Source organism: Gopherus flavomarginatus, chromosome 8 (assembly GCF_025201925.1).
Source record: "Gopherus flavomarginatus isolate rGopFla2 chromosome 8, rGopFla2.mat.asm, whole genome shotgun sequence".
In the NCBI taxonomy this organism is placed as follows: domain Eukaryota; kingdom Metazoa; phylum Chordata; order Testudines; family Testudinidae; genus Gopherus; species Gopherus flavomarginatus.
This window is the reverse complement of record NC_066624.1, coordinates 63,047,377-63,062,741: the sequence shown is the minus strand read 5'-3', so window position 1 is coordinate 63,062,741 and position 15,365 is coordinate 63,047,377. Positions and strand designations below refer to the sequence as shown.

The 15,365-nt window shown below is 49.6% G+C and overlaps 1 protein-coding gene across 1 annotated transcript in view; it reads left to right on the top strand.

Annotated features, from left to right (window-relative positions):
• The window catches only part of TSPEAR (thrombospondin type laminin G domain and EAR repeats), a 63,402-nt gene that overhangs the window by 967 nt on the left and 47,070 nt on the right, over nt 1-15,365 (top strand). Inside the window, exons 2-5 of the mRNA XM_050965247.1 lie at nt 2,678-2,898; nt 3,169-3,407; nt 5,327-5,417; nt 12,711-12,867. Coding sequence (XP_050821204.1) covers nt 2,678-2,898; nt 3,169-3,407; nt 5,327-5,417; nt 12,711-12,867 — 708 coding nt within the window. The remainder of the gene's footprint in view (nt 1-2,677; nt 2,899-3,168; nt 3,408-5,326; nt 5,418-12,710; nt 12,868-15,365) is intronic.

The following is a 15,365-nucleotide window of genomic DNA, read 5'->3' as shown; positions in this document are numbered from 1 at the left end:
TTGGATAAGGCTGTTTATTCATTTTTTCCCTTTAAGCAATTGACCCTGTATATTGTCACCTTGATACAGAGACTATATATTATGTCCTTTTTCACTCTTTTTATATAAAGCTTTCTTTTTAAGACCTGTTGGAGTTTTTCTTTAGTGGGGACTCCAGGGAATTGAGTCTGCAGCTCACCAGGGAATTGGTGGGAGGAAGAAGTCAGGGGGAAAATCTCTTTGTGTTAGATTTACTAAGCCTGACTTTGCATACCTTCTGGGTGAGGGGGGAGAGAGTTTAGCTCTCTCGGTGCTTGTGTTTCAAGGACTTGAAACAGGGAGGGTGGAATCTCTCTGTTTAGATTCACGGAGCTTGCTTCTGTATATCTCTCCAGGAACCCAGGGAGGGAACACCTGGAGGGGAGGAGGGGGAAGGGAAATGGTTTATTCCCCTTTGTTGTGAGACTCAAGGAATCTGAGTCTTGGGGTCCCCCAGGGAAGGTTTTGGGGAGACCACAGTGAGCTAGGCACTGTATAATTCTTAGCTGGTGGCAGCGATACCAGGTCCCAGCTAGTACCTAAGCTTGGAGGTTTTCATGCTAACACCCATATTTTGGACTCTAAGGTCCAGATCTGGGAAAAAATGTTATGACGGGGGGGGGGGGGAGGAACATCAATGCACTGGATTCTGCGCAATGGACAGATCTTTACTCAAGTGCACAACCAGTGCACTCTGGTCTGATCTACCTTTGTTACACAAAGAACGTTGTCAAGGACGCCGACAGCAATTAAGAAAAATTAGACCGATGGGCAAAGTTTGCTCCTTTGCAGTTGCTCCACAGCACGATATTTGTGAAGAGATCAAATGGCAGGTGCTCTTAACTGGTTATAATTCGGCATTGCTGGTATGGGCTTGAAGCGCTGCAGACAGGTTGTGTGTGGCCAGGCTGACGTCTGCATTTCCCAGCTGGACCCAATCAGAGGCTGTCTCCTCGCTGAGTTTTTCAGTCCGGGGGGGATACCCTGAGGCCATATGTGCATTGCTTTCTTCTCCAAGTAGATGTTAGTTCTTTAACAAGGATGTCCAATGGCTCTGTGTGCGGGTGGGTGGATGCGTAATTAGGGATGGGCCATCTGAATTCTGAGCCCCAGATCTAAACCTGCCCCCTCGACTTCGATCTCAGTTCAGATGCAGAAACATTCAGAGCCCTTTGTGGGATTCTGGGTCTCTGAAACTTCAGGAGGGCAGCACAGCTCCCAGGACTTTCCCCTCCTTTGACTGAATTCCTGTGGGAATGGCTCCAGAGGCTTTGATGACCTTGATTCTGCACCCAAACCCCAATGCTGCTTGAGCCTCCAGGCTGAATTGTAGCGTAAATCCAGACCTGAACTTCCCCAAATGCAGATGCAGGCTCTGGTTAAGGATGATTTCTAGCCTAAAACTATATTGGGATCCGCATCCCCATCGCCTCTGCCCATCTCTGTGCCTGCCAGACACGCAGAGGGTGAGGTAGTGCTGTACAAAGCATTTACCAGCAGGAGTTTGGACTGCCCGCAGTCCTCCCCAAGGTGTTCTGTGCTTCCAGGAGTGTTTGGAAAGCTGTGCTGACACTGTTGCTTGTGTCCCAGGGGGCATGTAAAGCCAGGCACCTCAGTACCATACTTGGAAGACTGTATTATACTAGGTGTGTGTTGCCCCCTAGTGGCAGCGAGAATATGAGCCCCATTGAAGGGAGATGGCTTTTATTTTGCATGACAGTGACCAGTAGCTTCAGAAGAGAAGGTCCAGGATTCTAGATCTGGCTCCTCACCACCCCCATGCATGCTTGATTGGCTTAGTCACTGATCGATCTAGTCATTGGGCATGTTGTCTGCAGCACACAGATTCAATGCCACGCCACTGAGCAATCCCTGAAGTAGCCGTTACAATGCCAGGATTGCAAGGGCCAATCTCCTGGGCCATAGCAGGCCTGGCAATCAAGTGCTATGTCTCAGCGGGAAGCTGGCCTGATGGGTTGAGAGCTACTGGCTCTTTAACCTGTCCCTGGCACAGTACTGAGCAGCGACTGCCCTGCAGCTCAGAGCAGGGTCATTGTGTCCCTGGGATGGGGAGGGGAAGGAAATGCCCTCTCCCCAAAGGATGGGAGTAGGGGGCTGAAGAAGGAAATAAATGTTTTTTTTAAGCAGTTGTCTGAAGCATCTTACTGGTTTGGGCTGTCGGAGTGAGTCCCGCGGAAGATGGGCAGAGTGCAGGGGCGGTGCTCAAAGGCGCATGACAAATACAGTTTGTCAGCTGTCCATGCTGTGTGGTACGTGGATATCACCAATCCTTAGTCAGAGGTGGAGCTAAGTGTGACTTTCCCTCTTGGGGATTCTGAACGGTGTGGGCAGCATTAGTTTACGGCCAGGGATCCATGGGAAAGACTTGCTAGATCAGAGCTTCCCTGGCCGCTCTGATACGGGTCCCACAGTGGAGGGAAGGGAGAAGCCACTTTCCATCAACACCTGGTTGATTCAAAATGAATTTTATTAGAATTTTTTTTAAAAAAAATGGTTTTGAATTAACCAGCTTTGTTTCTGGTTCAGGACCCAAATGGAAAAATCCATTATTAGCTCAGTCCTACTGATGATCTTCATGCCATTGGCAAGGGTGGTGAAGCAACCTTAGTGACGTGGCTCTGTGATTTCTCTGGCACAGACCTGCGCCCCTTGGATATTCTCTCAGAAGTGGTTCCGACTAGTGGTGTGAGAAGTGGGATTCGGATGCTCCAAGTGCAGGGGACACGTGGGTTTCAGTTCTCTGCATCAGCACGCCGTGCCCTGAGCTTTCCAGCTTCCCAGATTTTCCTCTACTGTGACCTCTTCCCAGAGGAATTCTCCATCATCGTCACCCTGAGGGTCCTCAACGTTCCATCAAAGGTAAACACCAACCACGCCATGAAGAAGGGCCTGCACCAGCGCCCTGGGTGTGGATGCCCCTCCCCTTTGGTGTATGGTTAGGATCCAAGCCCATATCCAGACCAGAGTTGCACTCCAGTGTCTCAACTACAAGTTCACCCTTCCTGCCTGTGAGCTCTCAGTTCTCTAGTGCAATCAATGAGAAAAAAGGTTTGAATGTATAGTCGTCCATGGGCAACCTGCACACCCCAAATGCTGAGCTCAGAACTAACCCTTTCCCTGCTCTTTCAGAAAAACGAGTACATCTTCACTGTGATGAAGGAGGAGAGCAGCATGGTGCTGGTTGGGCTCAGGTACTCGCTGAACAAACTCCACTTCCTCTTCTGGAGCAGAGAGCTCTCCAGTGGCTGGCAGACCCAGGTCACCTTCCAAGGCATCTCCTTAACTGACAACCAGTGGCACACGCTTGTCTTGGCCGTGTCTGGGCAATTCTTCTCCCTGACTGTGGACTGCAGTATCCCCATTGACGTGTATGTATAGTAAGTGCAATTCAGGGGGACCTCCTGGGTGTAGGGCTGGCTGGGGGGAGGAGAAAGCTTTTCAGATGTGGGTGCTCTGCAGGCTTTGCTGTTGCTCTGTCTACTCCTGCCAGCTCACCCTGGTACACGTAACAAAGCAGAGAACCGGGATGCTTGCCAATGCTGCACATAGGACAGAACTCTAGGTCCTGGCCCTGGCCCTCAGGCAGGGAGTCCTGGAAAGCAGCATCTTGCTCCAGTTCTCACCAACCTGGCATTCTCAGAGGATACCCAGTAATGTCAGTAGTTTTTTGGAGGACTCAGCTCTCTTCCCCAAGTTTGGAGCCAGGATCCTTGTACTGGGGGTGACCTGCCTGCCCCAAGAGGAGTTCCACAAAGGTCTCCTCCAGGGCGGGAGCACTGAGATAATCCAGGTTCATGGTCTCCCCTTTTCTGTGATAATCTGCCATGGAGTTACAAAGAACAGAGCTGGCTGAAGTCCCATCATGCCGGGCTAGAGGCTTGTCAGTCACTCTGGACAGGTGCCATGAGGTGGGCAGGGCAGCAGGAGGGTACACTTGGGCAGCATTGGCAGGGTAAGCTGAGTGAGGGTGGGGAAGATGTTTTGGGAATGAGGAGATAGGGAATGGAGAAAGGAAGGTGTCTTCTTGCTTTCATCTCATTCACCCCCGCTCCACAATGCCCTGCTTCTCTGTTGTTGTTGGTCTCGTCTCTTTAGCCTGTGTTGGGGCTGGCTGGAAAAATGTCACCAAAAAGCCAGTTAAAAACAGGGTTTCATTGAAAAATGACTTTTTTTTTTTTACCTGAGATGCCTGTTTTCAAGGAGTTTTTGAAAAAAAAATCTAAAAGTTCATTTGGAAATAGCGGGGAAAGTCCCCCCCACTGAAAAAAGGGAGGGGGTGTAAAAGTGTGGGAAAGGGGGGAGCCCTGCTAAAACTGAAATATTTTTGGAATCAAAATGAATTTTTTCTAAATAAAATGAAAAATTTCCATGTTCATTTTGCAATTTTTCATAGCAAAATGAAAACTCGAAACCAAGTGAAACATTGGACAAAACAAAAATTGTTCATTTTCTTTCCAATATTTTTGCAACCCCTACAAAATGTGTATTGTCCAGCTCCAGGGTTGTTCAGTGCAAGATGGATCAGCTGGGGAGAAGGGCCTTTGGGTGCTAGTGCAGTATAAATGCTACATAGTAATCACCAAACCGGCTGCAGGCAGTCCATAGGCTGCTTGGCTCTGCTGTCTGGTGACTTTAGTGTGAGAAGGGTCCACCATTGGTTCCCCCTTGGAGGAGGGGCATTACTGGGGAGGAAGAGGCTCACCTGTAGCTTGACTGGCTCAGGAGGAAGATCTGGGAAAGCGGGTGCCTTCCCCAGAGGGAAGGAGATAATCTGGGGCATCCGCAGTGTTACAAATGGAGAGGAAGGATTTGGTAAGCAGATGTGAAGGGGAGCAGACACAGTCTCAGCTTAAGTGATCTCGCTGAAGACCTGCACTGGGGACTTATCATCTGCAAAGCCACCGGATGTTCTGTCCAGATCAGAGTCAACGCAGCCTGTGAGACCCGGTTCTTCCCTAAAATCCAAAGGCAGCATGTCTGTAACAGAGAAAAGGAAAGACTTTAGTGCCCATCACAGAATTACCTTGTGGAACTCTCTGCCACGTGAAATCATCATTGAGGCAAAAGTCTTTTAGTAGGATTCCAAATATGAATAGCCAAGACAGGATCCCAGGCTGAACTAGTCTGGCAATGCCTGTGTTTCCATTTGTCTTCCTAGCAGCTGAGCACTGTAATTACACGAATCTCCTTAGGCCAGGCAGGCCGAGGGTTGGTCTCTCCAGTCACCGGTGGATGCCATGAAGTTAGCTGCTTTGTGCTTATGTGCCTCTTATTGTAATCCCTCCAGGGTGCTGGATACACCCTTCCCTGCATCCTTGGCCGTGAAGGGATCCAGGTTTTATGTTGGGAGCAGGAGGAGAAGGAAAGGGCTATTCACGGTAAGTGTCGCTCGTGGCGTGGGATTGACTCAGTGTGCTCTGAGAACACGATTATCAGACACAGGGCAGGCTCTGGCTCACCTGGGCTCCAGCGAGATAAGTTAGCAGTGGCAGTGCAGGGTTGCCCCCATCTCTGGGCCAGAAGCATCATGGGTTTGAGACACACTCTCCTTTCAGTAAGACTGGCCCCAGGTAGCACAGAGTGGCCAGGCTGTCCTTTGGGAAAGATGGCTGCACATTTCTAAGCTGAGCTCCCGAAGGCGGGGGGAGCGGATCCCGGTTTAAAACTCATCCATCTGAAAAAGGCTTAGGCTGCTGGCCGCTATTGTCTCCCTCCCTTAAACAGCATCTAATGGCCAAGGCAGTTTCTGACCACATATTGGCTCCCAGCCACATTGGCCTCCGGTCACTGTTCTGATAGTATCTACACTGGGTTTCATTCCAGCTCTTTATTCACAAGCCCAGGCATCCGTCCAGTAACCACAGTCCCTGCCTGCACCATACACAATAGAGAGATGCCAGGATCACTGCAGAGCAGCCAGTCCTGGGAAACCCTTTAGTTCTTTGCAGAGTTCTTTGGATTCCCCTGAGGGTGCAAGGGCTTATCACACATTCTCTGGATGGCTCTGCTAATGTGACCAAACCCTGTAGGATTGGAGCCAGGACAGAGGGTGCTGATCTGCACTGTTGTGGCTTCTCCATTCACCATTGTGGCAGTTACAGAATTTTAATAGAGATTCACATGGCTGCTTCTGTTCCCTGCTGATTTATGGCTGCAAACGTGAGCACATTTCTGAGCCGAGACCGTGGGCTTCTTCCCGTGGGCTTCTTCTTCTTGCCCCCTGTACGGAATTCAGGTGGGAGGCAGCATGACCAAAGTCGCAGAACAAACCTAGAAAATCTGGGGTCACTTCTTAATAGGGTAGACCCAGTCCTGCAACTGACAGCATGCGGGCAGACTGCTGTGCCAGTGTGGAGTTCCTTTATGAGCATTGGGCACACGGATTTACCCATGTGGTTCTTTTTGCAAGACGGGGGTATTACTCCTTTTAGCTATTTTTGGATGATGCACTCAGCTTCTCCCTTAAAGACAATGACAGATACCAGATTACTCTTATTTTTGGAACAGCCACGCCAACCAAAATTCAAGCATTATTCAGTTGCCTGTTTCACAGCAGGTTACGGTTGCTGAATGAAAACAGTGTATGTCACCAATCACATTAGTTACCAAATGCAAGCACTTAAGATCAATGAAGTGACTAGATAGGGGAATCAATCTGTGTCTGCCTTTTGTCTCCCCTCTTGTACTTAGATTGGAATCTCTTTGGGGCAGGGACTGACTTTTTATTCTGTGTTCATGCAGCAACCAGTAAAATGGAGCACTGCTGCATGTTTATTACTCACATGATTTGCACCAAGAGGCCCCGAGTAGGAATGGGGCCTTTGAGTGTTATTACAATATAAATCTCTATCAATAATACCAATCATTATAATAATAAACCTTCCACTGCCCATGTAATCAGCAACCCCATTATTCTCATAGAGTATCAGACCAATTTCATCACAAGAGAACAGCTTTCACTTTGGTCAATGGTTTGGTGGGGTTTTGTTGTTTCTGTTTTGGTCCCTAAATAATTTTCATTTAAAAGGTGTTGGCAAACAGGGAAGTAATGTCCATTAAATGTATTTATTAACTGGCCACCAAATTTTGTTTTGTTAAAGTATTTACAATTTCTTTGAGAATAACGGTTTCTACGTAGTTTAATAGGTGAAGGGTATAATCGTCTTGATTTATAGTGAAATGATAGGTGCATGGGTCTTATACTGGAGACTGATCCATGTGTCTGATGTAGCTTTTGTTTCTATTTTTCAAAAGGGTTTTGTGTTTTGGGGTTGAGTAAATGATGAGTGGGTAAGAACCTTGTTGCTTTTTAAAGACCGTTTCCTTACTTGGATTAGTAGCAAAGCAGGAGCAGAGAAATCCCAAACTCATATCACTCGGCAGGCAGGGGCAGGGAAAACAAGTTAGCTGGCTCTGCAGCAACTCACCCAGTCCTGTGTGTGTTTGGGCGCTGCTGCATCTGTGCTCAAAACACAGAGAGCCACGAATCCTCATGTCAAATGATAAGGACTCCCCTGGAGTTTGGGGGATTCAGGGGGCCGGTCACTGGTGTGGGGGTAGAGGTTGTGCCCATCCTGATCACCACAGAGGAGGGCCCTCCTGGGTACCATCCCCCATTCCTGCCCAACAGCTGCAGCTTTTGACCACCCTGTCTTAGGCTGCACCGCCCATGATTGTTCCCAGCTAACTGAGAACCACAGAGAAAAGTGCTCCCCTGTAGAGCTGGGGAAACACTGTGCATGGGCATTGCTATCCTGATGCCCTCTCCCATTGCCAGGGGAGAGGGTCATCATGAAACATACCCCTGAGCAGGGGGTGGGGTTGAGGGGAGGTACCATCCCCTGCCTGCCTGACTGGTTCTCTGCTGCACCAGAGCATGCACAGGACATGGCACAATAGCATCAGATTAAAGGAATTTTTAAAACTTAATTGATCTTTCCCCATTTGTGCTGTTTGTTCAGTCTTTGCATTTCTCTCAGCTTGGGTTGTGAAGAGCAGCTAGTCAGTTTCCCCCTGGGGCTTTCTGGCACAAGTCGTGTTTAAGTTACAAACCCCTTGTGACAAGTTTAAACCCAAACATATGCAATGGTGCCAGTTCTCGTGATTTTGTTGCTAGTCTTGTGATAGCTGCCGTTCATCAGCCTGGGACAGTTCGTCAGATTTATCACCTGAGAAGAACGGCTCAAGTGTGGGAATCTCCCTCGTATCCTCCTCAGTGAAGACTGTATCTATTGGGTGTCTGGGAACTGGGCGGGCGGAAGCCTGCCCATTGCTAACAGATCCCTCCCCCAGCCTAAGGGGAGGATCTACAGGACCTCAGAACCCCACTGATTTCGGGGGACAACTAATGAAAGAACAGGGACAGGAGTGCAGTCAGAGGGTCATAAGGAGGGAGCCTGACGGGGACACCGAGCAGAGAACCCCGGACAGTGCCCACTGCTCCTCGAAGGCGTCAAGGAAGCCAGTGGACACCGCCCAGAGGAACTCTGCCCGGATACGTGAATGGACTAAGGACCGGAAACAAGCCCCACAGTCACAGGAGTCTCCATTGGCCAACCTCCTCTCCCCAGTGAAGACTGTAGTGGGACAGCTGCCTCATTCCTGCAGACCAGGGGTCAAAAGCAGCCAAGCTACGCTGATTGGGGAAGCAGCCACAGCTGTGGCCAGCTCAATTAGGGCCCAGCTGGCCCTGATAAGAGAGCTGGGAACCAGGAGCTGAGGAGTCTCTAGCTTTGGAAAAAGATGGACCTAGCTGCCTGGGAGCTCAGGGTACCGTAGACACAGCAGTGCTGGGGAAGGGGCAGGCTGAGCTGGGGAGCTCAGGCCTTGCGACTTCCCAGGCTGTGGCTTGATAGGAAGGCCTAGAGAGGTAGTGGGCTGCAGGGAAAGGCAGCAGGTCCAAACCCTCCTTGCCAGTGATGAGTGGTTTATAGACTGTAGTCTGCCTCAGTGAGTGGGGGCTAGATGATGACTAGCAGTAGCCACTGAGGCAAGGTGGGGATAGAGGGTTGGGGGGGGGGTTCCGCTGGGAAGAGTGACCCAGAGCGTCCGGGTACTGCTGGGGCAGAACCCCTGGCAAAGGGCACCAGGGTGTGAGAGGACACAGGGCCAGTGGCAGGTGACACACTGTCCAGCAGAGGGTGCTTTGAAGCTGAAGTTGAGCTAATTCCCAGGATGATCAGCAGGAGGTGCTGTGCTAGTGAGTCATTGCTTTGCTACAAGAGCAATAAAAAGAATTCATTTAACTTCATCACCGCACAGTCCAGCATAACAGACAGCCTCAACCACTGAGAGCATCAAGGCTGGTATAGGGGATGGGCTGCAGGGCCAGATTCAGGTGCATTGGCAGAGCTGTGCAGAGAAATGATCCAGTGTGCCTGGGCTTGCAATATCAGCATCTAGTCAGCTGGGGGGAAACCTCATTTTCATTCCAGCCCCCATGCAGCTTATTCAGCTGTGAAAGCCTAGGAGTGTGTGGGAGCTCTTTGTACATACAAATGTAAGAGCCAAGTGTGGCAGGATGGATTCAGTCTAGCGGCTGGGCACTACATGCATGGTCTAGACTACTCAGGAGGGGGTTTATTTCACAGTGCTAAAAACTGCAACACTTCTGCCTCTCAGCTTCACCCTCTCTCAGGAACTTGATGGTGAGCTCCTTGAGAGAGCAGAGCAAATCATTCACAACACATGCATCAAGATTTAGCATCTCTGCTGCTTGGTGAATATCTGTGAGCCCTGGTGATTTTCCGTTAACGTATTAGTTATCCACATTTATTCAGTCAATGTTGTATTGAATTGACTTTTTACCTTCTGAATTGACTGAGACCTGGTATCCCTGAGAATTTCAGTACTCACCAGTTAAAATCTGAGCAGTGGTAGCCAGAAAGTCACATGGTATTGTGGCTGGATGAGACTGCAAGGAGCTCCAAATACTTGTGGGTGGGGATTTAAAGTTAGTTTCCCCACAAACACTCATGTGTTTGACTTTGAAATTGGGTTTCTCTGAACGTTGATGTGAGTAAATCTCAATTCGTTGAGTGTGGAAAGCAAGCACGTAGGGCGCAAATGTGGCCAAAGAGAGTTCATTTAAATGTGGGAGTGAATGTTGTTGGAAAATTAGTTATCCTATCATAGAATCATAGGACTGGAAGAGACTTCAAGTCCAATCCCTTGCACTCATGGCAGAACTAAGTATTATCTAGACCATGCCTGACAAGTGTTTGTCCAACCTGCTCTTAAAAATCTCTGATGATGGAGATTTCACAATGTCCCTGGGCAATTTGTTCCAGTGCTTAACCGTCCTGACAGTTAGGAGATGCAATATCTCACAGCTGTTTTCCAGAGTCAGCTATGCAGTCAGGTGAGTTGTTAAAACATTAGACAGTAATTTTGTTTCTCCTGTCTCTCATCTCTTGGTGCTAGTTGGATAAATGGGTTATCCTGAAACCCGTCTCATCCTTCACTGAAATAGCAACATCAAATAAAACACTCTCCACACCCAGTGATCTATCCCTGGAGACCTTCCCTTCCCCAGGCCCACATCCACAGGCTACAAATATGAAATGAAGCATGCTTGCGATATCATGGATAACTTGAAAGCAAGAGAATGGCCTTCAGCCACCCTGTGATCACAGGGTCAGAGCCATCAGCCAGGGTCCACTGAGTTGCCACTACTGGCTGCACAGGTGGAGAGCTTGGTGAGCGACTCTTGCAAAGGAGGTTGTGGAAGGGGCTCAGAGGTGGAGCACGCCGTGGAGGAAAAGGATTGCTAATGGAGTCATTTCTTGCTGCTCTTGAACACACAATCCAGCAACCTGTTGGGTGCCATTGCTGAGTCACCTGCAGGACATGCCAAGTTCTTTCCTCTGAATGGGCTGTCAGAGCTCCAGGAAATAGGGCCCTCCAGAAAATGAGGGTGTTGGTGGGGGGAGGGGAAGATTTGGGGGGTTGGTGAGTGGGGACAGGGAGAGTTTGGGGGTTTGAGGGAGGGACAATTTGGGGGGTTGATGGCTGGGGAGGGGAGTATTTGTAGGAGTTTAGGGAAGAAGGTTTGGGGGGTTGGTAGGAGGGGGAGGAGAGAATGAGGGGGCTGGGGAAGAGGAAGAAAGGAGTTTGGAGGAAGGAGAGGCTAGGAGTTTGGGAGGACTGAGGTGGGAAACTTGGGCGTGAGGGAACTGGCTGTATTGGTGAGGCTTCAGGAGGGGCGAAGAGGCCTCACTGTGCTGGGCCCTCTGCTTGTGCAAGGGGCTGGTGGCATTTCGGGGCCTGCCTCCCTCCATCTTTGCTGACAGAGTCATGGCCCTGAGGACAGAGGCCGTTCAGGAGCTGGGTTGGGCTCGGAGTGCTGCTAGCGCAGCTCCCAGGAGGAAGGACTTGGAGAGGTCTGAGTGCCATCTCCACGCTGGGGCTCTGCCCCAAGCTCACCTTGAGGGTGACATGGTTTAAGAGCAGCCGTTGAAGGGCAGGGCAGTGGCTTGGCCTGGGTGTCCCTGTGGGGATGAATGCCAGCCTTTTGCCCCACACAAGAGACCAGGCCCTGAGGCCAGGTGCAGGAGTGAGTGGGGCAGATGGGTGGGGCTGGACTAGGAATGGGCAGAGCACTGACTCCACTTCCCCTTTTCTGACCAGTGAAGAGAGTTGGGGAAGTAATTTGTTGTTGAGACATGCCAGCAGTAAATTACCATCCTCTGTGAGCAAAGGGAGGGACCTGAGCTCATACGGTGGTGCAGCAAGGACATAATCCTTCTTCCATGTGCCATGGTCAGGCCTGTATTTCAAGCTGCTTTTACTTTGCCAAGCCATTGGCAATAACACCAGGTTAACTTGTGTGTTTTCTGAGAGAAGTGGGCATGGTGAATATCCAGAGTGACCTCAACAAATTGGAGGATTGGGCCAAAAGAAATCTGATGAGGTTCAACTAGGACAAGTGGAGAGTCCTGCATTTAGAATATCAGGGTTAGAAGGGACCTCAGGAGATCATCTAGTCCATCCCCCTGCTCAAAGCAGGACCAATCCCCAGACAGATTTTTACCCCAGTTCCCTAGATGGCCCCCTTAAGGATTGAACTCATAACTCTGGGTTTAGCAGGCCAATGCTCAAACCACTGAGCTATCCTTCCCTCTCTCAGGAAGGAAGCATCCCATGCACTACTACAGACTAGGGACCGAATGGCTAGGCAGCAATTCTGCAGAAAAGGACCTGGGGATTACAGTGGACGAGAAGCTTGATATGAGTCAGCAGTGTGCCTTCATTGCCGAGAAGGCCAACGGCATATTGGGCCGTATTAGTAGGAGCACTGCCAGCAGATCAAGGGAAGTGATTATTCCCCTCTTTTCAGTACTGATGAGGCCACACCTGGAGTATTGTGTCTCGTTTTGGTCCCCCCACTACAGAAGGGATTTGGATTTTGTAAAGGCAAGGGGACAGTTGCCTGTGGTCATTCTTGGTCCCTAATTTGGCAGCGATGTGATGATGGCTCTAGAACTGCTGTGGATGGACATCTTGGAAAGCTAAGATGGTATCATTAAACTCTGACCCTTGTTCATGAATCACACCCACTTGGACTGCAGGAGTTTAAGGAAAATTCAAACCACAGACCATCACCTATCATTCACCATGACCTGCAGTCTTGATGGATTTGATCTCCCTAGTTTTTCTTCCTCTCTTTTCAGGGCTTGTTAAGACAGCTAGTCCTGTTGCCAGGATCTGATGCTACCTCAAGGATGTGCACTAACATGAACTTTAAGCTAGCAGTGCTCTCCATCCCCCCAGTACTGCAGGATCTCCCAGTGAAGCCAGCGAGCAATGAGGTGCTGAAATACCCTTACGGTCAGTAACATGCTACTGATAGTTCACGAGGTGCTTCACCATCGTGCATTAGCAGAACATTAGAGCAGAAGCTTATTGCTGCTTTCTAACTGCTCGTAGCCTGATGCTAGTCTGATGGGAAAGCCAACCATGGTGAGCAGGCTGCATAGCAAGAAGGCAAGAGCTGCAAGGTGTTTCGCATCTCAGGGGAAGGAATTTTTGTCTTCCATTGATTTTATCCTATTGTTTTTCTTGGAAACTTGCAGAATCAGTCATGGAACAGAGCAATCTTGAGGGTATTTCCTATTATGTACCTGTGCCACGCTTGGAAGGAATATCTGCAGCTCATCTCCTTTCCCAGAACAACACTTACATTATCTTGCATATTGCTGTTAACTATTTCCCTAAGCAATTTCCTGACAGTACAGTATAGGAAGAATCTTATCTCAAAACAGTAGCATATTTAGAAGAAGGATAGTACAGTGACTAAGGTGAGGGGCCTGGGCAGCAGAAGATCCAGGTTCTTGTTCTGCTACGAGCTTCCTGGATGACTTTAGGGAGGGCATCTCTCTGAAAAGTGAATGGCGTGTTGATCAAAGGTTTTGAGAGAGACGAAGGTTAAAAATGAAAGTTTTTTTCCCCTTCTGAAGGTTTTATTTGGCTTGTCATAACTCCAAAATGGCTTGGCCCAGAAATGACTGATTTGGTCTAATCTATTGGTCTGGGTAAGAGTTGATACTATAGAATAGTCTTAGGATGGGGCATATGGAGAGGAGGCCCAGCGGGATGATGCAGGGAAGAGAGCTGGCCCATACAGCAGTCCAGAGACCCACTCCTGAAATAAATCCAGCATTCAGTCTTCATTAGACTTTAGCACAAAGAGCTCATTAAGTAGCATGGAGACAGTTCAGGCCATTCATATCCATTGTGCCGAGCTGTCTGCAGGCTCAGGCAGACAGCACTATTGTGTTTTGCATTCTGTTCCTGTGTGGAAGGGGTTTGTCAGTACCATAATAGCTACCACCGTAATTTTTTTTTTTTTAACATGAAAGCTTAGGCTAGCGTCCAGTTCTGGCAAGGGGTGGATTGTGTGGCAAATTCTGCAGAGCCCTGTCAATAAGGAAGCAGGTTTTATCCCTTGGAAATAGCAAGAGAAGCTGCATTTCTGAGTCTGATCTTTGTGGTACATGTCAGTTTGCAAAGGCCACTTCTGAGAATTGCTAGGGAGCAAGGCACAGCCCTCAGAATCGCAGATCAGCTGGTGAGAGCTGTCCTGGGGATATAATGCCTCTAATGTACATTAATATTCTCATAAGAGCACTGCTGTGCGGAGCTCTGTGGAAACAGGTCTGGGCTGGTCTCTCTTGCTCAGAAAACAGCCCAGCGTTACTCTCTATGCAGTTATTCTAAGCACTGCTGTGGTTCTATTTCTCCGTCAGGCTAATTACTATCATTCTAAGCATAGCGCAGCTTCTTCCAGGGCTTGTAGCATGCGGAAGGATGGTGAGGTCTGGGCTCGAATAGAGCGGGGAGCTCACTCTGGAATTCTGGGATGAATCCATTAGTAAGTCTCCATGCCTGATTCTCCTCTGGCTCACGCCAGTGTGATTCCTCGGATGTCAGTGAGTTACTCTTGATTTGCACCTGTGTAAAAGCGAGGAGAATCAGGCCCGAGTTTCGGGAGTCGCTGGATAGCAAAGGAGAGCCGGGCATTGAGAGCAGAGGGATCTGACAGTACTCTCTGTGGCCCGCAGGGTGGTTGTGGCAGCGGGTGATGTGAGCCAGAAGGAGGAGAGAAAGAGAGAGCAGTTCCGCCCCACCAGCCCAAATCGGAGTTAGGTGACACTGGGCTCTGGAGAGTTCTGCAGTAGGCAGCTCAGAGAAACTGAACTAGCAGCTGAATTGAGAACAGCTCCCATTTCCCTGGCAGACTCTCCATCTCAGCTGCTTTCATGGGGAAATGGGGAGACTCAGCAGAGAGAGGGGGTGTTATGTTTCCCCACCCACACTCAGGCTGAGGCTGGGGCTGGAGCTGGAACAAGCTAGCTGAGATCATAGAGACTAGGCAAACAGGTGTGTAGCGAGTGTTTGCCTCCTTCCCCTAACCCCCCATGCAGAAGACACCAGCTGGGGTATGCTGGGGGCGGAGCATTTCCCTCTGTGTGGGCGGGTGGGGGCTGTCAAAGAAGGAGTTGAGGCTGTCAGGCCAGAGCCTGGCACAGCCATCTGCACTGGCAGAGCAAGGCCTAGAGACAGACTCTGAGCCCAGTTTGTAAGGTCTCAAACAGCCCTCAGAGAGAGACGCCGTCCTCTCCCCCCTACCCCATGGCATTTTGGGGGGGTTGGCTGGGATAGTAGAACATCCCCCTCTCCTCCTGCAGCGTCTGGGCTCAAGTGTTTAATTCCAGTTTGTATTTATGCTCCAGTCTCCCTAGGGGTACGGCTTGGAGTGTGATCCTGGCTCTAGGAGACATACACATGCTAGCCCTGATCAGTCTAGCATGCTAAAAATAGAGACT